Source organism: Temnothorax nylanderi, unplaced genomic scaffold (genome assembly GCF_030848795.1).
Source record: "Temnothorax nylanderi isolate EJ_2023f unplaced genomic scaffold, tnyl_v1.0 TNYL_tig0295_pilon, whole genome shotgun sequence".
Classification (NCBI taxonomy): Eukaryota; Metazoa; Arthropoda; class Insecta; order Hymenoptera; family Formicidae; genus Temnothorax; species Temnothorax nylanderi.
Window position 1 is genome coordinate 156,211 of NW_027249357.1, and position 27,862 is coordinate 184,072.

The following is a 27,862-nucleotide window of genomic DNA, read 5'->3' on the forward strand; positions in this document are numbered from 1 at the left end:
TTAAAATCATACAACGGTACGGTACCTATACATAACATCAAAGAAGATAATTTCTTCTCCCATTTTCCTGTCCTCATTACTATTTCTTACTTATCGATGTTTTAAACAACTTTTACATATACACGGAGAGAATTTTTTGTTATATTTTACCCTTAAATTCACTACAAACTTGGGACAACTTGGCAACCAAGGAATTTTTAAAATATACAAAAGACATTTTACAAACAACGTGATAAAAATTACCATGCAGATCGGTAAATATTGAAAAATTATTGAAATTTCCTAGATATATTTTAGTAAAATTAATCAAATATATTTTATATTTTAATGAAATAGATATTAATATTTCTTATTATGGTGGATATTAATCAGAATAGCTCACATAAAATTCTTGATGGTACATGTTGTCCCACAACTACCATGATTTCAGGGTAAATTTTAAGAGAAAATTCTCTCCGTGTAGTATTAATAAAAAATAAATATTATCAATTGTATGAAATAAATGACGTTACAAAAATAAATATCTTTGCAATAATAATATATTCCTTTTTTCTTGAAAACATAGAACGTTTGGTTATTACAGATTAATAGATACTTTTAAAGGAATCCAATTCTAATCACAACAACTTTACGGGTTTATTAAACTGTAAATTCGCCAACATGTAAGCAACGAGTTGATTGTTGCGAAGATTATTATCCCAAAGTGCATCTAACTATACAATCGCGATTTTTTGCCAAACGTATTCTATCTATATGCACGATCATATTAAACAAGGACAAAATAATGCTCTGAAGCGTTTGAAGCGTCTAGTGGATCACACCCTTAGTCATAGTAAAAAACCGCATAGCCAAGAATATGAAAAAAAATTAAAAAGCGCTAAAAGAAAGCTTTTTTTTAAATATATATTTTTTTATGTGGAGAATAAAAAATAAAAATAGATGAAGGTATTTATTGGAATTGTCTCACAAGAAAAAAACGGTTTTTGATACGAGCAAGTGAAAAGACCTGTGTATAGCAACCGCATGTAGTTCTCGTCTCTTTGAACGCTTCAGTGGTTATATATCATTTCTCAAATCTCTCTACAAAACGTCGAAAGCGTAAGTCGTGTACGAGGTGGAGGAATACGAGCACACGTTTTGCTCGTAAATCAATAACCGCACAAAAGATCGCCAACCGTCGGCGCGATGTGGCAAACTGTACCTATCGATTATATTCCGATAATGTCATAATCCACGGCGAATGTGTTTCGCACACGTAAACCTTCTGCGGCTTTTCACTTGCACAATATCTCATTATTTATGCGAGTATATTTTCGCATATTATATGAGATACAGTTTGACGATTTATTCGATTGAAACAATTTAATTAATTATATTTAAAATTGTTAAATAATAAATAATCATTAAGTATAGTAGAATTTACGTTAAAAACAGTAACTAAATTAATCGATATTAGTTTATTAATATATCAAGTTTAAATTATTATTACAATTATTATAAGAGATTCTTGATTATTCTGTGTCTTCTTTAATCAAGAAAGTACGAATATACAAATTAGAATATTAAAATTAACCGTAAAACACAATGTATTTCAATGCTGTATTATCAAATAAGTACTCGTGTTTTACTTTCTTTTTAACTTCACTCATTTATCATCATGATCGAAAAATAACGGACGTTACCCTAATTATTCCCAGTAAAATCAGAAACGATAACATCTAACTAAAGAACAAACTTCATTATAAAATACTTAAAAAATATTAGAGGCTATTCATTAGCAAATAAAACAATGGTTCGATGAAATTAACGATAATCATCATCTACATTCCCTAAGATAAGTGCATAGAGTCATACGGGCGAACTAGATCTTGCCAATCAAGTGGATAGCACTCATCAATCGATTAGTTGTCGTTTTCGTTAATTTGTTATCTCACAGGGTCGTTGCGCGTCGATTAGCGCGATCGTCACGCGGCATTGCTTTCGTCCCCTTGGTTTAATTAGCAAGGCTTCGAGCCGCCCGACCAGTCTCTCGCTCGAGTAATTGCTCGTCTTCGGTTTCACGATCGCGGCTGCTGGACCGCACCTCACGATAATCCCACGAGATTCCTTTCTCTCCCTCTCTATCTCTTTCCGCACCTCGCGGTCTCGTGCCTCCCTCGGGAACGCGACGAGGATACGAATAATGAACGAGCGTCGCCGTGTGTCATAAGCGCGGTCGGCGCGCGTTGCCGTTGATACGCCACCTAAATCAACGTTTATTACGGAGGGCCTGCCCCCTTAACGGCGCGGCGGGCCCCGACTTTCGACTTTCGAGACGGCCGTGCCAAGGACTCCGCGACCTCTCCCGAATGTCTTCTACCGTCCTCCCCTTCCGACCCGCGGCGAATCTCTCAATAAACGCATCGAGAGCGAAAAGGAGGTTTATTTGAAAGATTTTTACTCGCAAAAAGGATTATAAGAGAAATCTCGTTTCCCTATGAATATCTTGCGTATCTAATTGTGAGTTCTTATGCACATTTTATCTTCGTTGCTGATAATTGCCTTATAAACGAGATAACATAGTCTTTCATTTGATGTTTCATCATAATCTGAAATGATTTTCTTTGCCTATTAATTTTCTCGGCTTCCAGCCCCGCATTTGCCAATTCCGTCAGCGAATCTAGTATAGTTCCTTTGACCGCGCGTCCTCTTCAAGGCTCGCTTCCTCGCTTCCTCGCTTTTCACCGACATCGACATCGGCAGTATCCTTTTTGTCTTTTCGGGATTATTAGTCTTGGCCGGGCGTCAAGACCGCCTGCGGCGTTTCAGATCCGTGTACCCGCCGCGCCGTTTTCAGGGAAGGAAAATAAGATGTCTGGAATTTTTATAGATATTCTGCCTAAGCGGCGCCTTCTACGATATTCGTGAATGCTGCCCCGTGTCCGATCGAAACACGATCGATTTACATATTGAGCGGAAAGAGAAAGAGAGAAAGAGAAAAAGAGAAAGAGAGAGGGAGGGAAAGAAAAAGAGAGGATGTGGAATCGACGTGCTTGGGTTGTTCCTGAGAAAAACCAAGCGAGAAACGTTTAGCGCTACAAATTGAGATGAGTACCGTGGGATATTGGTCGATACGGGGCTACCTACCGCGAACAATTATTAGGAAATCACATCACGAGAAAATTACTGAAGTTGCAAGGCATTGTTGTGTGGAGATGATTTTCCTTTTGTTAAATTAAATAATCAACGTATACTTCTAGTGTTGCGCTTCCACAGCTTGTATAATCATAAAAGCTTGACAAAATTAAAAGAGATAAATAAGTATTTTGTTCAATGTAAAAGTAAGTCTTAATTACATAATTTGCAATTTATTTAATCATTATTATAATCACGATAATTTGTAGAATTTATTTTAAAAACGGCAAAAATATGAGAAGTTTTAAGAAACCTTTTTTACCTCTTGACCAAGTATTTTGAATTTTTATTTTCAATTGATTATCATACTTGAATTAATCGATTAATCGAAAATAACGAAATATTGTCATAAATAATGGTAGCGGCATGCTCGATATTTCCTGGTAATGTTGCATTATCTTAACCGCATTTATATTTAATAGTAGCAGTGATGTTATTTATATTGTACTATCAAATACTGGATAGTTACTTTTTACTCTTAAACATATGCAAATATGACTGATCTTGTCATGGTATTTATTATAATGTTGCGACTGCTATATATATCTAAGATCATAAGAAACTGTTTTCTAAGGACGATTTATCGTTGACAACTCACGCTTGTAATATCGCGACATGAGATGCATTTGCTCTAACACAGCCGCGTTCAAAATACATTTTCTTTAATTAAAGTCTCTGTTACACTTGAATATTTCATTTTCGGAAGAATGCTGAAAGAGCTTTTAAAAAATTAACGGGATGCGTACAAGATGCATTATTCTGACGCAAATAAATCTCGTAAATCTGTAAATGAAACAGAGAGAAAGAAACGGCAACATCTAAAGATCTAATAAATACAAGGGCATGATAAATCTGTCGCGACATATATTCGCGATAAACGTAGAGGACAGCGTAATACCGGCAGACGAAACAGGGTTAATAAAATTAAATCGGAGTAACACGTGGCGGAGAGTGACGTCTAAATGAGGAGCGCAAATTCACAAGAGGCGAGGGAATACTGTCGGCGTGCGTAACTTAATTACAGAAGACGCGAGTGCGTCTGGGCGCGGGATTTAAGGGAACAGACACAGCGCGTCCCCTGAAAAATCCGATAATTCTCCCTCTACATTCGGAATCAAGTCCCACTGCTCCTTTATACGTCGCAAAAACGTGGCCGCTTCTGCGAACGTCGTCCCCGGATGAGAGTTAGGACGGTCCATGCCCATTTAGCGACGTGAATTACTCGCGAAACGTATACGTTAAACCGCACAACGTCCGTCGGCTTTCCGTGCCTTTGAAACTTAATAGCCGCGCCCGGTGAACTATCGTTGGAAAAAGGATTCCGAGATCTCGGGAGCGACGTGGAATTCAGTTGCGCTTCTGAGGGAGGGAAACGAGTACCGGTTTCTTCGAACATCTTTCGTCGGAAGATATTTTGACCGAGATTATTATTTATAAAATTTATATTTAACTTTTCACCGACGCGACGGTCAAGTACAACTTAATTGTAATATCTACGGATTCTCGCGTCCCGTTTTCGTAACGTCGCATCCCTGTGCTGATGAAGATCGTGAGGCGAGATTTACGTAAGGAGATATGCGCGTGTTCCACGGGTCGCTGTTGTTTCTGTGTATAGGCGCCTCCACGAGAAGGAGTTATGCCAGTCGGTGGCCATTTAGCGGCACAAATTACTCGAGCAAAGAGACCATGGACGACCGATTTATCACCGAACGCCGCGGTGTACCGCATACCGTTTCTCTACACCATACCTCTGTGTGTCATTTTGGTTCTGCCGTAGCTTTCGCCTCGTCTTAGCCCTTTCTTTATACTGTCCCTTCGAGGCAAGACGCGCTTCTGCTAGCGAAATTAAATGTTCGAAGACGGTTACCACGTCTCGAACATAACTCCTACGAATGTAAGGTATATGTTCGAATTTTAGAAACGTATTCTCTCCGTTAAAACTGAAAACGATTCTTCGTCAACTATTTTATCGAAATAGTACAATCGCTTAATATTAAATATACTGATAATTAAATCTTTTGATATATTGAACCGTTTTGAATTTTAAAGATTTAAAGATTTGAGGAATTTTACAGAACTGGCAAGCAATTCTTTAATTGAAATAAAGTATAAGAAATAAAATTTAAAAAAATGAAAAGAGCGTCCAGATATTGGTATGTACATTTGCAGTTTAAAGTATTTTGTTTATTAAAAACTTATTGTAAAAACTAACATTTAATTTATTAACTTTTATTATTTAATAATGGTGTGAAGTTTACTTTACAAGTTAATTGGACTAAGAAATATACCTTTTATGTGATTACTTTTTATGATACATTTATATAGTGCTCTTAACCGTCCAGAGATTGGTACATTCACCTTACTATGTTAAGTCATGAAAATTGAATGAAACGTTATTTGATGCCATTATCTTTGTCGTTAGGCAATTACACCGCGAAGTGAATGTGTCTTTACGACACATTGAGAAACCTGGCGTTGTTCCAGCTGTTACTTCAGCCCTATCTTTCCTGAATTGTCAATGAAAGAAGGCTTTATCCCATTTCCGGGTTTAAAGAAGTGCTCGAGTTACAGCCATCTCTCAAATTACGCCAGTATTACGCGATCGTTGACAGCGATTAACACGCACAGTTGGGCGCGCGTTTGAAGCTTTCGTAGGAATTTAATCGAGTCCATTGCGGTCTGATGCATCTGATTAAATCTCATTAAATTGAATCTCAACGGAAGGTTAATTTCTACTTACAATTAAAAGCAGAGCTCTGTTTCTTTCGTTTAAGAACAAAAATCAAATACTAGGCGCTAAACGTGTGATGATATAAACTTAATCTAAAGTGCGCCTAAATAAACGCCACAATAAAAATAGCAGTTTATTGTATCCCGAGTTAATATTTAAAAAATGTCTGATCGCAAAACTGGATGTAAACCGCCGGATGTAAACCGGGATAATAGTTATGGCGAAAAATGTAGAATTCGTAAATGCGGAGTAGAAAAATATGCGCGTCAACCGCGGCTCGATCGGTTGTCAGTCTGTTAACCCTCGGGATTAAACCGGCGGCGGACAAGTAAGAAGAACGGTTTATTGTGGCAGAAAGTGCGCAGCATCAACGAGACTTCTATTTCGGTACGCCTTGAGGACGACGCCGGCGACGAGAGCCTACTCCTCGTGACATAACCCTCGGGTTAGTGGCCTCTTCTTGACACCCTAACTCTTTCTCTTGAGTCGCACTCTTTCTGTTGATCCGACACTTCTTTTGAATGGCACGTGCGACAATCAAAAGCTACAGTTCATCTCCAAGCGAAAACAATGACGGTTTTACCTTTTATAATCAAGACGATCCGAATAGAGTATAAATCTCGTGATTTTTACAAACAAATATTTTTTTAAATTATCATCGTTCAAATTCAATGCATGTAATTTGTTTTATTTTATTTATTAATTATTTAATTAATGCATATGATAAATTATATGCTTTGAAATAATTAATTGATAACAATTAAACGGGAAAAATATTAATCTAAAAATGTTACATTTTCTAGTTATTTTGAAATGATATATAAATGATATTAGATCCGATAAACTAATCTCTGAAAAAATAGTAATGCCCTGTAGTTCATTGACGGACCAGAAAAAAATCGGCGGGTATCGTCGACTGAAAAATACTACTGCTGGGATACGTCATATCTTACGATATCACCGAATAAACACACATCCGTGTTAAAGATTATTTTGTTGAATCGCCTTCCGCGTGGCTTACTTCCGCTACCGCAATGATGTATATAATAGTTCGTAACTACAGCGAGAGCCGAACTAGCATTTTAATGCGCCTGAAATAATTTCGGCCTCCTCGACGGATGCCATAACATTTACAATTATTTGATACATATTCTGTCAACAAACATCCACGGCATTCAATGTAAACGACGTTACGTCAGGCACGCGGATGTTCGCGGTTCTTTACACTTGTTCTTATTTCCTCTCCGTTCGCGTACATTGTCTTTTCTGTATATTTTCTCGGCAATCTTCACTGGGTCAGTATGTATTCTTTTACTTAAGGTATTATCAAAGTCTTTTAAGTCTTTCCAAATTTCCCATTCCTCTTCGAGATGAGCTATATATTATTTATGATACGTATTATATAGAGAGAAAATAAACGGACACGAGTAAAAATAAAAAAAATATATATAAACTCATCGTTAAACATATTTTTATCTATAATGTAGTAATAGTCATTATATGTCATTAACGTACGAACAACGTGCTCGTCTCGTTGCTTTTTATCCTTCTTATCTATCTTGCGGTAATGTAAATAATTAATTTCGCCTCGCTTGTAATTATATCTTAATCGCGATGTAGCCGCTAACCCGGCGACCTCCAAACTGTAGGCGGTGATTTAACGCGACGGGATGACCCAGCGTGTCTACCTATCGCGCGCGCCAAGCTTTCTGTTATTTGTCCTCGTTAAAGTTTTTAGTTTCCCACTTAACCCAAGCCCACGAGTGCCATGCTAATTTGCCCACGAGATAGGATTCGACCACGGGCGGCGAACGTTTGGGATTTAATCAGATGAGCGTAAATTTTATCCGCCACCGTGATAAATCCTCCCGTTCCTTCTTTCATCGATTCCAATCTCGTGCGGTGGCCCGCGCTGCTTGAGAAAAAGTAACTTGACCACCGAAAAATGCGACGCGGCCACAGCAGCGTCCGCGTTTCTCCGTTCGAATAATCTATATGTTCTATTCGATAATTTAGGGATTTACCGTAATGCGTGAAATTGAAGAACGTGCGCGGATTGCATAAATCCTGTCGATCGATGCAAGTTATACGCTTCACGAAGCTATGATTTCCAACGCGAGAGATTCGTTTAAGCAATCGTATAGAAGCCTGATGAAAAAAAATTACGAAAAATTTTGAAAAAAATATTCATTCTCTAGTAACTCTCTTTGGGAAAAAACTCCTCTTTTTCTCTTTCTCTTTTTCTCTCTCTCTCTCTCTCTCCTAATCTAAAATATGACTTTTAGATGTGCCTATGACGTCTTTTAGTTGCTCGCGTCGTTTGGAATCAATTCGCTCAATTTTATTGCGGCCGTTATACGATGTGCCATTTCATTCCGCGCTGCTTATGCAAGAATGCTGAACGAGATGCATGCCTCGTATCACGTAGCTAGACAAATATTACGTGACGATACGCACGGATTCGGCCTTGTCGGACGCAACAGTCGCGATTCTTAGAATGTATTTAATCGATGACGGGCAAAAGTTCGCGCATTCGATTCGTCAGGCTGATTCAGATGCTCGAAATGTCACGTGTGCACAACTGCACGATGACGTTGCATGGAATGCGTGCCTGCGAACCGGCACGTACCATTCACACGCATGTTAAGTAATAAATGATGAGATAATCGAATATCTTATTGATTGGTATCCCGTTATTATATGCATATTTATGCATATTATTCTACGTGTTTATAGATAGACGTAGTTTATAGACAAATAAGCTGAAAGCAGTATTTACCAAAATAATTCAAATAAAGTATGAATACTCCTTAATTTCTCTAATGTACATTCAGTTAGCATGTCAAATTAAATATGTAAAAAATATATATACAAATACATCGCAAATAAAAGAGGAAAAATTATTTTAAGACAGTATAGGTTAAATTGTGTATAGTGAGATTGTAAGAGAGAATATTGTAAATACTATAGTATTTTATATATTTGTATCATATTTTATCATTTTATACTCTACTTATTTGAACTAATTGCATTTCCGTAATATTTAAGTTTGATAAAACTTCTATAATTAAACTTGTATTAAATTCAACCGGTTTATTGAGATCGTCATTGTGTGTGCCGGATGAATAATTTTACTTCAATGTACAAGGTTCATGTAATAATGAAATTTACTTTAGATAATTTTCTTTTGATATAACATTTAATGGAGTAGCATTGCAGCACGTTATCGTTAAAAATCTTCAATTAGAACGAAGGGAATTCTCCATATGTGGTTTAATTGGACGAACGAGGAACGTATATGTAAATTTGATACAAGATATCAGAGTAATACCACATTTGGTACATCTCTTTTAGAAATTCCTCGATAAGAGGCACCTACATTTATGTCAGAAGAAAAGAAGAAAGGACGAGAAAGCGTAAAGGCACTTGATAAGAAAACTGATAAAACCCACAAACTAAGATATCAATTTATAACTCCAATAAATCTTCATCTCGATTCGTATATAAAAATTAAAAATATTGAATATAACGTTTATAAGAAGAATGTCTGTGATGGATGTTTATAAAAATTCTTTGATCGTATTCGCAATTTATTTTACGAAAATTTATCTTTTATATTCTTTTATAACTTAACTTGCATTTTCTTATAAAATTTTTCGACAATTGATAAATACGATAAATCTTACTACATACCCAATGTAAAGAAAATTCGACGACTTGAATTGGAACTTGTGTAATATAAAAATAGCGTCATATAAAAATACCATTGCGTAGAACAAGCCCGATAAAATCCAAGGCGGTCGAATCGATCAAATTCGCGTACATCGATCCCGTTATTGACGCACGCACGCTCTCTGGTGCGATGCGATGATCGGCAATTTACAGACACACGATGTGTCAGACACGGGCGACGCTGTATGCTCCTTGCTTCATTAGTAATTACCGACGCTTCTGGCACCGTATCCCCGATGAATATTGCATGAGAGAAATTTCGTACGCTTTTTATTGCGCGCCGGTTGTCGCGAAAGAGATAATCGGTCTTTGTCTCATGTTTATCAGCGGCATGCAATTAACGCGACTTGTCGCGATGATTTTTGCCGGATTACGCGACGGTGCAACCGGTCAATCAATGTGAAAAACGAACAGAATAAACAAATATTCGTATTGAGATGTTAATGTGAGATATTAATGTAAATTCTGAAAAAATTGTCATTATCGCTGCACCTCTATTCTTCCTTTCTTCCAATATTTTATAACATAATTGTAACAATGTGCTATTAACGTACCTATTTGATACTAAATTAGTATTATGATTTTATTAAGTAAATGTTACGTTACAGAAAAATTATTAATAAACCTTAAAATCATGAATAAAAGTTTGTGTTTGTGTAGCAACTTTGCGATTTGAAGTATTAGACATTTTCTTTTGATTCTTTCAACAAAAGAGAGAAAAAAATTTACACCTGTAATGCACCGGAGAATGACACAGGGTCCGTTCCGTTTCACGCATATGCGTGCATTTATCTATAGCATACGTAACGTTTACTATAGACAATGCGCGCATCATGCGTGAAACGGAACGGACCCACAGTTAATAGCTGACTACACGTTTGAAGTGTGTGTAAAGAGACACTGGTGCTCAATTAGAGTGTTGACGTTGGTGAACAGAAGAGCTTGTTAACTGTACTACGACACGCTACATCTGTAAATCCGCGTATGTCCATTAACACCAACATACGTCTCGCCAGTGACTTATCACGCCGGGTGTATCATCGATCATCGCTCTCTTAAGCGTTGTCAAAAATGAGTGTATCCATTAACGAATGAAAGCAATTATCCTTGAAATATCAGATTATGTCAAATGCATTATGCATCGAAACCTATACAGTCGTAAACGCACTGCTTACGCTTACGTTATATATTACTTGAATAAAACGGTAATTATTAATGAATCTGTTTTTAATTAATACCGACGATAAGTATTTAATATTATTTTTATACACAAAAAATTTTATTTTTGAAAAAATTTTATTAAAACATGGACTAATTTTGTTTTTAAATTTTAAAGAATGCAGCGCGGATTATGTGCTTTAAATCTTTTATCTAAATATAAAGTAATTTCTACCATTTTTTTTATGTGGCAATTTTTTTCCCAATTGCAGCATCATGTCAATTTTCTGTCTCGTCGTATCTGCGAAATTTGCGAAGTCTTTTTTGCAAATATTTTGAATCAAATTATTATACTCGCAGTGGTATCCATAATTTAACGTCACCGAACGCAGCGCGCAATTGAGCTGAAACATTTAAGCACGGGGACACGACTTGCTTCGTGAATCGAATTTATGCGCTAATAATTTATACCATCCGCGATGCGCCAGCCAAAGATGTAAACTACATCCGATCCCTAATATCGCTTACGTCTGCATTGAAATTCTAAAATTAGCAATAAAAGATGTATCTTAGAGGATGATACATACAAAACTGCGCCGTATATTCGGCAAAGAAGATTTACCTTGCAATGCATACCATTAAAAAAAGTGCATCCAATTATATTTCAGAAAACGCATACGATAAATGAAATATAAAAAGAACAATTCGGTCTTCATATAATTTTCGTGCAGGATAGAAATATGTTATTCTCTATGGAAATATTAAATAATTATTTCGAGCACATTATTTAGATCTTTTTCCTTCATTGATTATTGTTGTCAAAAAATGATGTTTATACAAAATTAGATTTTGCATAAGATATTTTCACAATTTTTTTTTTTTTTTTTCAAAATATAAAAAGTGTCATTGCTCGATCAGTAGCTCAAATGTCCTTTCAGCCTTTATCGACTCTTGAAAGGGGTAAAACGCGAGCAGCCGATTTCTAAGTATTATTAATCTACGGCGCCTTTTTGCAAAGAGCGTTATGATATCGCGTTGATACCAGTAGAGTCGATGGATTCTAGCGACTGGTATAAATCGACTAATTCTCTTCGAATGTCTCGTAGACGTTTCTAATGCTTGCAATAGCACGTTTCACGGAAACGTTACTGTATGCAGACTTGTGAATTTTTCTTTTCTGCGCGGCAATTCGATTAAATTACACGCTTAGATAAGACCATCGGTATCAGCCTGTCGATGTATGAGGCTTATTGTCGAGGCGAATCACACTATGTCGCGCTCGGCTCGTATCGCAATATGACGTCGTAAATCCGTGCACGCGTTCCGGTGTAATTAATCTTTGCTCGACTGTAATATAGCGCAAGATCTGCAGGCTCCTAAAAATGGAAAGTATAAATGCGTGTAGAGCGCAATCGGAAAATCGATGTTAGTGTGCGACACCGCGACCTGCGTTTTACCACGCCAAATAACTCTGGCCGTCTCTATCATCTTTATCATTTCTTTACTTCTCTTGTATAGCATGCATTAACATATTTTAGCCCTCTACAGCCGAATAACAAATCACGCTCGTTTAGCAACGAGTTTTATAGCCTTTTTAAATATGTAATAGTCGAATGTTTAACGAGAAATAATATACTTTATCGCTAAAATAATAAAATAATAAAAATATTTGTAAAGACATTATTAAATATATAAAAAAAAACAAAGATTATACAAAATAATTAACAGTGAAATAATGAACACAGAATTTAACCGATATTCACTATAATGTCAAACGAAAGGTAATAATGTCATAGTAATATATTAACGTCAATTGTGGTTTTCTTTCAGAGTGCAAAATTGAGTTAAATTAAAATATAATTACGTCTTAATCAATTATCATTATGTGTTACGTGCCACAATCGCAAAAAGAAGCATATACTTCGAGATAGCACGAGAGTTTTAACGTTTTAATTATGCTACCTTGTTATTAACTACTTGTACTATCTTGTACCATTTTCTTATTATTCTCCTTATAAAATACGGGTTCAATATTTTGTAATCACGTGCTCCTATTGCTACAATCCCTTTAATAATCCCTTCGACATGCTAAGTGAAACCATAACATTATGATGCGGCACGCAACCTTGTCTACCCCAGAAAACATTTTGAATTTATATCCTTTTGATTAATCGCGTTAACGTTAATTAAGCTTGTATACGTCGATCCCTCAAAAATGTCGTTATAGAGGATAAAAAATACTGGTTATATCATTTTGTCATAACCGTTATCATTTAATACCCGATAATTTTACCTCATTAATCACTCAATGATTAGCGATTAAGAATCATAGCGGTATGGGCATTATTGTTACTTTACGATATTGCTTTCTCCGTGAAACTCCATATTCTGGTTGCATTAAACCCTTTAAGACGTTCATTAACATCACGCACTTGCGCTCTTGTACTGTTTATAGCAGACAGGTAAACGATCGTGTATGCATCTTTTCTTTTAAAAAACCGTACGTCTTGTACTCGCCTCGAATGTTTTATCCGCGGATACTGATCACATGCTCATAATAACAGACCCGCGCGAGCTATTATAATTATTGATTTTCCAAGGTGGCGAATTACGCTTAATCGATGCATTTCCGATCGTAAAGAGAGATATTTCTAATTAATGCTGATAAATATTTCCAATTAACGCTGATAAATATGCAGAAATCTAAATCGAATTCTTTGCAGTTACGCGATTCTAGTTTTATGACTGCTAATTTGAAATCGTAAGCCGAAACCTCGTACTCACAACCGAATAAATCGTAACAGTCAAGTATCTGGCTGCATCCAAACGCAGTAGCAGAGAAAAAAACAGAAAGAAAGTTCAATTCTATGAAAATTATAAGTTTGCTGACAGATATTTTATTTTTCATGATCTCGATCTTATTTTCGAGCGTCGATTGACGAGCGTCTTTTTTCAGCTTCTCGATGAGATTTTAAACTAAAATTTAATTCAAATTGTTCAAACACAATAAATAATATTTTATTGATATTTGATGTATCGAAAATTTAATTCGCGAAAAATCTCTATTTTTAATCATTCTTATCGCTCAACAATTGTTAACTTTTAGTATCATCGTGTTACGTAAGATCGTAACGTTTGCATGAACAAAAATTAACTATAAAAATTTCCAAGTTAAGAAATAATTTATTTATCTATCTATTTTTTTTGCAAATTCAGAGACAACTATTTTGCCTGGATGGATCATTGATATCTGCTGTGCATTCAGCGTAGGTATTAAACGGTGATAATTATCGTAGAAATGCGTAAGGCCTTCCGTACAAAAATGCAGACGTGCGTGAGATATTTACGTCTTCGCGCACAAATCGTTAGAGTAAATGATGTGGCTAGCAGGTCGATGCATCTTCGCGATGCAACGGCGTGTTTAATCGCGATGACAGCAACACGTTGGGTGCGAGGAGAAGTAAATATGGTGGAGACACTCTCAAGCCAGAGTCCGGTCAATCGCAGCCATAAAATTAACCTGCGCGATTTCTTATCAATTAAAGTTAATTTTAAACGTTAATATTTAAACTGCGAAGAGCTAAATACTATAAAATAGACATTGATAAGAAAATGTAACTAGATTATTGTATATATACACGGAGAGAATTTTTTATATTAAATTTTACTATGCTGCCGCACCAACTGCGGACCATCAAGACGTACAAGTTTAATGCTACGATCATAGCATTCAATGCTATAACAACTATAGCATTAAATGCTATGATCGTAGCATTAAATGCTATGGACATAGTAATTTTACTATAAGACTATAGCATTTAAACTTGTACGTCTTGATGGTCCGCAGTTGGTGCGGCAGCATAGTAAAATTTAATATAAAATTCTCTCTGTGTACATATATACGAAAAATAAAGGAAATGTATATAATTAAACTTTTTTATAATTAATTTTTTTAACCTAATAAGATCATTCTTTTAACACGTACTGTGTCAATCAACTGTGTCAACTCTGGCTTGAGTATATCTAAATTGATTCAAATTTCTTACAAATTAATTTAAGAATTGTAGTAATATTGTTTTCCAAATTATTGTGTAACACGGATTAAAATCGAAATAAATAAAAAAAATTATAAACTACGTCAAAAATATGATTTTAGAAGCCAAAATATGATTTTGATTTAGACCGACTGCTATTTTTATCAAAGAATGGCATATAGGTACGTAGCAATGTAAAAATATCGTGAAATAAAATTTTACATTTCTTTATATGTTTAATATCTACCGTTAATTTTTATATTTTTTAATTATATTAGATAGGATATGATACGTATCGTCTTCATAAAAATTAATCAACATTTTATCAATATCGATGCTTAATTTTAATGCATTTATTTTCTACATATGTGTAGCAACTTATAAGAACGATTAATGAACGATTTATGCGTTCATTAACGCAAACCTGCTTTGTGTACATCTTGGGAGTACATCTGTTAATATTTTTCTCTCGACGAGAGTTGAGCTTATTATAAATTCACGCTTTTCTGCGATCGAGAGTAAAGCTCGTTGCGAACGACAACGTGCTGGCAGCATGTAACTCGCGACAACTCCGATCGAACGTGTGAAACTTACGACTTCATTCGCGTACTCTGGCGTTGCCTTAATTACACGGCTTTTTTGGTTCGTGAGTACACGAACCGCGCCGCGCACTCGTCTTATTATTTCGCAAATACCGCGAAAGAGATTAAAAGAGCAAGCAATGAATTACCGCGTTGAACACTCTGTGTTTAGCGCTCGCGCCGCGCGTTCGTGTTCGGCCAGAGAAAGAGAAAGAGAGAGAGAGGGAGAGATACGCGATCGCGTTCGTTTTGCGATGCGAGATTGTCACGCACGTCTTTAATACTACGCGCGCTGGCGTACGTGCTGGCGTACTCCGGGAACTATTGAGAAATTAAAATGATTACACCGTGCAAGCACGTAGTCAGTACGGGAGTCAGTACGCAAAATGAGGCGGTGCGGTCAGCCTTTAAGAGGAGCCGAACGCTCCTGCGAGCTTTTCTCCGGGGAGATAAACCCCGGAACCAAAAGGAAAAAAAAAGGGAGAAAATATCGACCGCTCGTTTCTGATAACTCATTTCATTTACCGGACCTGCATTCAGGTGCGCGCGCGATCGCGTTCGTTTTACGATCGCCGGATCGTGTCACGCACGTCTTTAATACGCGCCCTACGCGTTACTGTGTATCTATAGAGAAGCTTTGAGACATTAATGATGATTACACTAAGCGCGTGTACTCCGACCGGAGCTACGGGCCGAGTCCATCAAGCTCCAACACGCTCCGCATTTCTCCCAGGGAAGAAATTTGAAATGGATAAAAAAAAATCGATCATTATTCCCGATAACGCATCTCATTTACCGGTCTTGTCTTTTTAGGGACATTACGCGAGATATATCCGTTCGCAATAAGATCGTACGCCGTTACGCGATGTCGCGCCAAATGGACGCTAAAGACAGGCTTTAGTATACCACTCTCGCGTCGCGTAACTTCTCGATCGACGACAAGCTTTATCGATAGTTTAAATGCCGATTCGTCGTCGTTGCATGTTTCCGCAGCGTTGCGAATTGCAACTTTGCGTTATGACTTCATTCGTCAAAGCCGCCGGACACACGAGTGGCTTCTCCATGAACATTGACGCTCGAGATAAGTGTCATGAATTACGAAGTCGGTTGAAAATACGTATTCATCGCGCCTAAGATTGTATCATTAGGGGAAAAAAGGTTTCAATAAGCGACAGGACTGGCCACAGATTAAAACATTTGAAAAACCTGTTTCTCGCTCGCCCGATTATTATATCGTTGGATTCGACAGTTTATAATCATATTAAAATCCTCACGAGATAATGTCACAATAAGTGTACTTATAAAAAAAAAAATTTCATAGTTGATATTAAATAATTAATATTGTCATCTCTATGTCTTTTTCAGCCATCTTTCACAGAAGAACAACAGCAATCGGACAAGTAACAATGCAAAGCATGGCGACCTGTCTCTTTCTCTGTATGGATTCTTGCGGTGTACTTTACGGCTCGGTAAGTAAAGCTGTCTTTTGAAATAAACTTCGCCCTTTATTTTCACTAAATACGGATCATGAAAACATTTCGCGGAATATAAGAAATTTCAAAGTGCAGAATATAAGTAATTTTATTTAAATTTTTCTTTTTATTTCAAATATTATAAACGACGGTGATATAAAAGTTATTATAAATAAATATGAATGGATGAACTATAATAGATAAGAATAAAATCGGCGCATTACATATGTAAATATAAAAAATGAACATAAGAAATAACCGGCGCATTTTTTACTACATAAATAAAAACTGCATTTCTTGAAAATTTTATTTATGTGTAGAGTTTTTGGCAAGAAGTATAACAGATGATAATAATCGTTACCAGATTTGGAGACAATTTTTATTATGCGGAATTTACGCTATTATCTTCGCTATTATTTTTCTTTTCATCAAACTTACTCTATCCGTAATATATTTCTTTTTGATTTAATTAATTATATTTATTAGATCACGCGCGCGCTCTCTAAATTTTATACAATTGGTATTTCTCGCGGCTAATATTTTATTGCGCAAAATAAATCAAAATGTAGTGACTAATTAATTGATACATTTATGAGCTCAATTTCGTGAGGTCTGTAGGTATAATAAATCAGCTATATGAATTATCCAGGATGGAATACTATCCTAATCTATTTTAGTCCATCCATTTTAAGGCAATAAATCTGTGATATGTTATATTTTTCTATAATATTATATATACTCTTTTAATTTGATACATATATCTAGTTTTTCACAGATCCATTACTTTAATTTAGAATATATTAAGATAATCACTCACCAACATGTTGCGCAGCAGCGGAGTTGTAACTGCGTTGAACTAAGTAACGGCATTCAAATGACGTTGAACTAGAAATACAAATATATCAAGATTAGAACAGCGTTTAAAAAAATAAATATTCTAGAAAATGGTTATCGCGTGCATTGAATCATTTTATCTATCTTTGAATAGATACTTATAATTAATTTAAAATTACGTAATTTCCAAAAAATCTTTTTCAATTTTATAAATAAATGTTTAATTCTTATACAGGAATAATCTATTCAATTTAAATCTCAAGTATGTTTAAAGGATTTTGACATACAAGCATAAATATTAAGTGTAACAAATAATTTTTTAATAAAATAAAAAATTATTATTATTATTATTAAATTATTATTATTATTATTATTTTATTTTTTAATAAAATATTTCAAGTATTTTTTAAAACGTAGAGATTCAAAAATATCGTGAGTACATATGTTATCTTGAATGAACATGTAATTATATTATAACAATGCAAAATAGAGGAGAGCATGCGAAATTCTTTACATAACACGCGAAAATAAATGATTAATTCCGCAACTGAAATGACGAATAAATGATAAGTTACTCACCCCAAGCTTGCTCCGCCGTCGCCCGATGCCTCCCAGGCCTCCTCCTCCTCTCAGCCTCCTTCAGCCATTGCACTCACACAACATAGTTCGCGAAAACATAGTTAATTACAATCGCGTGCGTAATAATCACCGGAATACGGCGACCACACGGCACTTTGCGCGGTGTTAATAGCACGCGACACGCACTTCATCGCATTACGACGGAATAATAACGAGAGAAAAAAAAGAATGCGTAAAATGTTACGGACCGCTTGATTCTCGTATGACGTTTCGCGTAACGAATGAATTTTGAACGGTGCGGAAGGTTTCAGCAAATCGCCCGACGTAGAAATGATGCTGCGTGATTGAAAGATCGTGTTAAAACAACGATTGATCATGACTGTGATTGCTGTATGGTTAAGCATGCGTCGCGACGCCGATCGACTCATTGTCAGATGAATAATTCAAACATTCGCGCTCCGCTAAGTAACGTCTATTAATATGTAATCATGTTGATAATCGTGAGGATTAATCAATCGAGATTATGAGCTTACGCATCGCTAATTGTTCATAGCAAGTGATTCTACGCATCTCCCGATAGTTTTCGCGACTGAATTTTGAAAGATAATGCGAAGATAAGCGGAGCGGTACGGCGCCACCGTCTACCCCCTGCGAGCCTCGCCGAGCGAATGATAACGGGCGTGCCGGGCGTGCGGCGCGCGGCGACTTTGTATCTATTGTTTTTGTTCGCGCCGATTATCGCGCGCGCGCGCGCGGGCCAGGTATTTCCACGAAATGCCTAATGCCTACGCGTCGTAAACATTTCCTAGAATTGGCGCTCGACGCCCGGCCGGAAAGTATGTAAACAATTATATACGTATGCAAGGCCGTCGATTAATGCAGTATTATTCGGATAGCGAGAACTGAATGAACGCCGGACAGCGACGCGGAACTGCTCCGTATCTTTTTACATTACTCTTCGTCCTCGATAGTGATATCAGACTCTGGGGCGCCATTTCTCGGCAACATGAGTAGTGGGGATAAAGTGGGGGTGATTAGAGCGAACACGCACCGAACGTCCCTAGTCACCCCACACACACACACTTCATCCCCTTATTCTATATCACTTCTCCTCGAACCGCGATCGCGACAAGTACTATGGAACATTTAACGTTCATTCCCTCACGAATAATTAGCGATTACCGGCCCGTGGACTAATTGACTATCCCTGACTATCCCGTTAATGATTCGAGATGGTTATCTATTGAAATAAAAATATCTTATATGACTTACTTGTTGGGTCAAATCGCGTTTAAGTAATAAAATTGTAATAAATTATTTACTAAAATATAAAAAATGGATACAATTATAATATCACTTGATGCTTCAATAATCGTCAATAATACACTACAAATTCGATATTTGTACAACGTGGTTTATTTAAATATTGATTTATTTAAATCTTCCGTCGTTCAAGATTCGTATTTAATGTTAACTTGCTAATCGCAACTTTGTGTGATCGGATCTTGTTCACGTTATTTCTCCATCGTAACGTAGTAAAGTGCGTGTAACGTGCAATGAACAACGGAAGCGTTGCACCCTATCGTAATATTCTGATCATTAGTACGCGTCCAATAATAATTAACTATATATGTTTTCGCGAGTGTGTATGCGTGCGTGTGTACAACGAAAAAATCTGACAGGAGGAGGAGGCCTGCGTGGGAGATATCAAGCGACGGCGGAGTAAACCTGGTAAATAATTTGTTATATATATTTATGCGAGTAACAATTAATCTTTTAAATAACAATTGTTTTAGGATATTATACCAAAATTTGAATATATTTGTACGTTATAGTTTATTTACTTTAACGTTCTTGTATTACAATTTCGCTGCTGCGCATCGTATTGGTGGTGAGAGACGAATTATTTTTTACTTTAAATTAAGAATCTGTGGAAAGAAATGTATATATAAAGATAAAAAGGGGAATATTAGAAATAAGTATAAGGGGAGATGGCTGGTTAGTTTTTTAGAAATAAGTATAATGTATTACACAGATCCATTGTCTTAAAATGGATGGGCTAAAATAGATTAGAATAATTAATTCATCCTGGATAATCGTTCGTTTTGATATATTGCGCACATTTTAAATGCAAAAAATATTCAGAAAACGCAATTGAAAGTACCGTGAAGAAGAAATGACATATTAATAGTGTTGTTTGGACAATTTTAAACAATCGAGTAGGTACATTGTAATTTATTAAATTTTCAAGTTTATTGTTTAAATAAATAATAAAAAAATAAAAAAGAATAAAACTGTGAGAAGTAAAATATTTGTATTGTATCTCTTTTGTCGCGCATACTAATTTCATACCAGTCGACGTACGCGCGTTCATAAGAATAGAAAGAGCAACGAGAGCATCGGTACCGGTGAAAAATATGCCTTCCGATCGATGACTGCTTATAATTATAATCAACCTGTTCTCCGCATGCTCGTTCTTTTGAGCAAGCGAAGAAGAACCGTGTTATAATCACACCTTTGGTGGTCGTAATTTAATGTTAATAAGCGTATAAAAGCTTTGATCATACCGATCGAAACACATTGACGCGGTTCAGATATAAAATTTGTATTTGATTGCAAAGCTTCCGTGAACATCGCGATCTTACGTTTTCATTTACGTGGGCTCTCAACTAGATATTATATCGAATCTTACAAAATTTCACGATATAAAAAAAGAGATATCCCGAAAACAAGATCTATTTAATCTTCGGTTTAATTAGAAAATAATGCTGAAATTAAACCAAGGATTTGAAATAAAACGTTGCGAGTGCCAGACTTTAAATATTAATTTGCTTTTTAGGAATTAAAACGAGATCTATTTAATCTTCGGTTTAATTAGAAAATAATGCTGAAATTAAACCGAGGATTTGAAATAAAAAGTTGCGAGTGCCAGACTTTAAATATTAATTTGCTTTTGAAGTAAACTCTGTATATGTACTAAGATTAACAATATTTAAGTAAACGACTCTGTAGTTGCTATTGGGAAAAGAAGTTGTCAATAAAAAAGAAATTTGTAATGCTATTAGCGTCGCGTTGACAAGCATAATCTATAATTAGTCATTATGTCAATTGAGTCATCGTGAATAATATATTCATGAAGAATCCTCAATCAAATCACATTTTCCGGCTATAAATTCTGCTCGATACTAATTAACTCTGCGGCTTCTCTGAAGCATCGATAAAAACTCAAGAAAAACTTTCGATTGCTCATGCAGTCAACTGCAGTACATTCTAACTTAATTGAAGCTTGTGACTTCATGAATATGAAATGTGTGATACAAGCTTGACTAGATCTGGTTTGAAAGAATTGCCAACACACGAAAGGCGGAAGAGATGTGCATTCCGTCTTCAAAAATGTTTCAAAAGCCATAAATCGATAAAAACAGGTGCACGATGTGCATTCAAATCGTCTGATTACGACAGGTACAAAATAGCACTATATCATAATTATAGACAGAAAGGTATTTGTGCTAGGAATATTAAGTGTACATTAATCTATTGATATTTTTATAATATCCATCCTTCACATATACACGATATCTCAGATTTCATCGTAATAATATATTACGAAGTGAAAATAAAGGAAACGACGGTAGTGGATTCTTTTTTGTATTGAAATATCGAGAGTTAATCAAATTATATATTATATTACGTATAAATTATTAATCTTTAAAACTTTTTTATAATAATTGAACGTTAGATATAGGATAAATAAAAAATTTTGTATCCTACGAAATTTAATTCTTGAATTCTGAATTTCTAATAATTATTTTTATAATTATAATTATAACCGGGCGCGGGTATTGCCGAATCCGGTTTTTTGAAACAAGACGCGTGTGGTCGATGTAGCTATTGCTACATATAGTGATTGATATTCCATAGATCAAAGGGCAAAAGGATCGTTAACACGTCAGCCGACGATAATAAATCATATCTATAAAAAATGCCTAGAGACGTTGATCGAAATAAAATTATCCTGCGATGTATTATTTATAAAGATGATACGGTCAATTATATAATCTCAGTGAACTAGACCTCTCTTCATTCAATGATTAAACAACTTTGTATCGATAGATTTTCCGTCGTTCCTTATGAAATTAAGATTGACAGCAAGATTTAAAAAAAATACTAACAAAGCAGAATTTTAGCTATTTTGATCAATATATAACAACATTAATTATACAGAATATATAAATATAAAATCACGCGTTTTACGGAATCCTAGCAGAAAATTTCTTGCTAGAATTAAAATTATTTATTTATTTATACCTGTCAAAAATATTTTTCTTCCTAAATAAAAAGATTTTTATTACGTAAAAATATAGTATACTTAAAACTCAAATTAATGACTAAATAAAATATATATATCATTGAAGTAACATATCGATGAAGCTACAAAACAGATTTAGAACACTGAGCTAATAAAGTGTATAAATATATGTTAGGTAAAAATTTCATGGATTAAAGAACTTTCTGAAATTAAAATATAAAATTCTACAAAAATTTGGAGAGACTATACTTTAAAATAGAAAAATTAATTATCTGTCGTATGCTCAAATGTCGTTCGAAAGAACATTTCTCGAAGTCATTTTTGGAAAATCATGAATTAACAATGATTTCACTTATACAAAAGTAATTTTAAAGTGAAAGTAATCTTGTTCTGTATCAAGTATCGCTAATCAATCTCAGTTTTATTGCGGTGTTCCGATATACAAACCCAATAAGTAATTTCGTTCTATTCCAAGGATCTTCCTTTCAATACGGCGTATCGTTTCATCTATACCGGGCGTATTTGCGTGCATGCCGGATATACCTTACCTATGATTAGGTTGATCGGTTTTATTTCCTGTTTACACTGCTCCAGGTGGTAGATAATTAAAGGATAAAGGAAATCTCACGGGGCTGTAAATTCATTTCTCGATCCACGCGTGTTCACGTCTTATAGCATGAAATCGGATTTCTTCCTGCTTGTTTAGATTTAAGAATTATACTTATAATAGCGAGCACGTGTAATAAGAGCAGATCTTTTCGCTTTCTTACACTTCCAATCACAGATGTGTGATTTTCTATGAAATCATACCTTTATGATACCGTATCTCGTGAAAACTATACTGTATACAGCCTAAGATGGTGGAAGAAGCGATTCAGTCAATGCATAATTACACTCACGAGCTGTTATTACTTCATTTTACAATTCTTTAATTATCTAATCAGTTCGAGAATCAGTTACAAAATATATAATAGCTGTGACTTAAAAAATTCAATTCATCAACACGCTAATTGAACGATGCATTTATGGCATAGAAATTAACTTGCTCATACATTTTTAACACTTGATAAAATCTCCAGATCTGATTTCGCTTTCAGAAACGCGCGCTTCGACGAGCATTTCGGTAATCGCCTTATCATAAAAATCACACTGACATTTGAAACCATCAAGTTGTCATGTCGGTTTAAATCCCGCGAGTCTCTAAATCCACACACGTGTGAAAACTTTTACGAGGTACAATATCTAGCGTGCATCTACATCTCCTACGTGTTTCTAACTAAGTAATAAACGTAGCTATCTTCTGAGTCGGGAGAGATGGGCCGACCGCGATACTTGGGCGACGTAAAAAAATAGATAGATTTATCAATCATCGATGCTCGTACGGTTTATTCGCGTGCGCGCGACACTTGACCGCGTCTCAAGTGGAGCACGCAGCTGGGTCGGAAACGCCAAAGGACTTACGTAATTTCACGATGACGCCTTCGAGAGGCATGTTCTCTCAGATATCTGTAACAGTCGCGCGACACATTTCTCTACGCTCCCGCTGTTTTACGACACGACCAGAGAGGACACGGGGGGCATCCTTCGTCAACCCTTTCGAAACATCAAAATTATCAGCCGAATAATCGAGCGATAAAAGAAATGTTCCCACCTCATAAAATGCTTGAAAATAAGACGCAATTGACAGTCTCCCACAGCTATACGTGTCATCGTTTAAATGATAATAGGATAATTTATTAAAAATTAACGTCGTAGAAGACAGAAGATCTATGGCACTCTTGAAATTAATTAAAAAATGTCGGATTTTTCAGTGAATCGAAAATTTGATAAGCTATCAATCGTAGCAATTTCCTATGTCTTGCAAATTACAAAATAATTTTCTATTAAAATTAATGCCTGAGAATTGTGTAATGAACATTGAGAATTGTATTGTTAAACAAATACATTTTCCGTAAATTGTTTATTAAAGGTTTTACGAAAACTTTTTTAGGATTTTACTTTTTTAACATAAAATAAGTAAAAAAATACGCCACACAAGGAAAAATGGCAAATTCGAGTCACTTTCCATTCCATAGCGAAAAGTCCATTGGCATAATATATTAATAAAAGCGTACAAGAATCTGTGCATCGTAATATAAAGACATAAGTAATTATCTGCGCGAAGAGAAGCAACAGCGGATCGTGATAAGCGGGCATTTTCCGTGCGCCCATCCATAAATCTGCCCTCGTGTCATTTATATTATACGTACGCACATCGGCATTAAAATCAGAGCAGCAGGACGCGGTTTGAGAACCGTCGCTGCGCGCTGCTTTGTCGTCGTGGTGGACGAAGCGGCAGAAGAAGCTACCCGCGGAATGCGAAACACTCGGCAGTTAATCGGAAGCGTGAAGCACGAAGGGCAGCCCGAGAAAGCCGGCCGGCCGGCCGGCCGGGACGGCCGACCGTCTGATTATCGGTCTACCTATAGCCTACCAGATGCAAATGGACCACTCGGAACACGCGGAGGAAGTGCTCGCGCGCGGAGCAGATATTACGTTAGGTCGAGAATAGATCCGAAGGTCGTTTGAGCACGCGGTGCATCCCTACGAGCGACGTTGTCGTCGTCTTTGTCGTTGTATAGTCGTCGTTCGTCGTCATCGTCATCGAACACGTGCTCGCTCCGACCGAACTCGTTCGATCGTCGTATAATCGTTGCCTCGGAATACGAATAAATTCCAATATCGCTGTAGTAAAGATCGTCAAGCAGGATTCTGGAATATCAGGATTCTGGTGTATTAATCGACATCACGTTTGAAGGTTGACCTAATCGCCGGATCGTTACATTTTTTGTGCGCGGAATAAAAAGCACATTGGACGAAGACTTGGAGAAGGCCTGATACTCGGTTTATCTGTTCATGCTATTTAACGGTCGATGTAATGTGAGCTCTAAATCTTTTAAATTTTCACATGCAATTTCTTTACCTTCCTTTCCATTATAAATTAATAATTTGCGAAATGTAGAATGATTATTTTGCGAGCAACTTCCAGTAGTAACAGTCTTCGAAATTAATTGTTTTCATATATTTAATTATACGTTATGTATTCTGACAATTTTTTACTGCTATTAGATATTTTGATAACTGAACATTAAGTCGAATATCTGTTTATATAAATAAGATCCACTTAAAATTAACTAAAGAATAAAATCTATTTGGATTCCTGAGGCTCAATTGCCTAATCGCTAATTGCTTGTAATTCTAAAACTGTTGACGATTCAATATCTTTCTTAGCAAAAAGAAATCGAAATATTATTTTGTTTGTCTAGGCGGATATCAAGTTCTTTAATAACGAGTCTATTAGGTAATCAATTTTTACAAAGTAAAAATCTTGGCGAAACGGAAAGGTGAATTGCACCTAAAAATTGCAAAATAACCTTGCTTCGAATATGTACGTAGTGCAATTGCGTACTGACGGTCGCTGATCGAAGAAGCTTTTTTCACTTATACTCTCAGTATTATCAGGAGCATTAATAATTGCATTTGATTGGCCACGGACAAGATGATCCACGAAGTAGATTTCAAAGAGCGCATTGCACTTCTACCGGATTGCAATCAAGTTCTCGTACAGTTTCTGCTACGTGGCTGCACATAATATACACGATGCGGGGTGTATTTATTATGATGCTGGAGAGATCTTGAGATCGCTATATTTTATACCCGCTATTAATCGTGTTGTCAATTTTTTACTCGAAATAGTAACACGTGCATACGATTGAATCTAATATATATCAGTGCAATTAATAAAAAAAATGCGTTTAAATTTATTTGAGGAGGATAATCCTATGATGTATCGATTTTCCAATAGGGCTTGATTCGTATAAGTAAGTATTGATTGCATTAATATTCTCATAGAATATACAGCTTCCGTTAATTACTTAATCTATTAAATAATCTATTACATAAAATACGAATTAAAGTTAATTGCAACAGGGAAATATTTTGCATTATTACAGAGTTATCGCTACGTTACTTCAAATTACGGAAAATGTGCAATTTACTGTAGGTATAGTGTCTGTCAAAGCTCATCTATATTATATACTAGCTTGATACACACCCGTGCTTCGCTACGGTATCCGTGAAACACGTTTTACCCCTTTTCATCCCATTAGGGATCGAATTTCTAAAAATCCCTTCTTAGTGGGTGCTTACGTCATGAGAGGAATACACTACCCGAATTTCATGTTCCTAGGTTCAGGGTTTCGGGCTGGGCGTTGATGAGTCAGTCAGTCAGTCAGTCAGGACATTTATCTTTATATATATAGATATAAATCCAAGCTTATGCTAAAGAACTGTTTTGCATTTTAACTCAATCTTTATATTTTTCAAATAAGAATTTATATTTGTTCTTACTTTTATTTATTGCGAAAGCGAATATATTAACATCTTACAAATAATTTTATAACTTAATTGTCTATATAAGTTAAAAGATAAGTTATCAAACTCGGAAAATAAATCTTCAAAAATATAAATTAAAATTAAAAACAAAACATTTTTTATTAATTGCACTGGATATTCAACCATTATATACATATTGAGTAACAAGTAAAAATATGAAAATATTCAAGAAGTTTGAAACAACGTTGTATAATTAGCGTTATAAAACATCAAAACTATCGCATGAAATTTAAGGAATGAGATTTATCAATCGCAATGGTTTTTTTATTGAGTATATGCGGAGATCGTTCTGTGTGTGTCTTTCGTACAAGTTTCATCCTTATGAATAATTTCGACATCGCCGGTGTAAATCCTCAAGGCAACTTTACGCCCATTTTTTCCTTCCTCTAAGGGCCTAAACGACCGACGCATCGTTTCACACCTCACCGGCAAATTGGATCCACTGAAGAGTCGTGTCTACCGACATCGTCGATGTCTTTTTGCGGCTTAAATCGGGGTCAATTTGAAAGTTAAACGAACTCTCGCGGCGGGTATTCCCTCTTTCACGCGGCCCGTCCCGAAAATCCCAATCTAGATGGACGTAGAGTCGGTACCTTTGATGGCGCAACGAGAGGCGCCACTCCGCGTGTTCGGGACGTTAAATATCTACCTTGTTATCGGGTATTCTTCGTCTTTACCACCGTTCGCACGTTCTTCGCGGCCGGATGACATGGTAAATCTTTACTTTTATATGTAACGAACATAAATACTCTCCGATTGCTCATAACATTATATTAAAAAATTACAAAAAGACATTAGGCGATTTTTTTACTCCAATGAGCTCT

General features: G+C 35.8%; 1 protein-coding gene and 1 long non-coding RNA gene across 2 annotated transcripts in view; one reads left to right on the forward strand and one right to left on the reverse strand.

Annotated features, from left to right (window-relative positions):
* LOC139780740 (uncharacterized) overlaps positions 1–27,862 on the forward strand; it is a 104,467-nt gene that overhangs the window by 58,132 nt on the left and 18,473 nt on the right. Inside the window, exon 2 of the mRNA XM_071719463.1 lies at positions 16,776–16,879. Within this exon, the coding sequence (XP_071575564.1) occupies positions 16,776–16,879 (104 nt within the window). The remainder of the gene's footprint in view (positions 1–16,775; positions 16,880–27,862) is intronic.
* Positions 1–27,862, reverse strand: part of LOC139780741 (uncharacterized) — a 38,815-nt gene that overhangs the window by 7,486 nt on the left and 3,467 nt on the right. The window contains exon 2 of the long non-coding RNA XR_011720325.1: positions 17,700–17,767. This is a non-coding gene — a long non-coding RNA (uncharacterized lncRNA). The remainder of the gene's footprint in view (positions 1–17,699; positions 17,768–27,862) is intronic.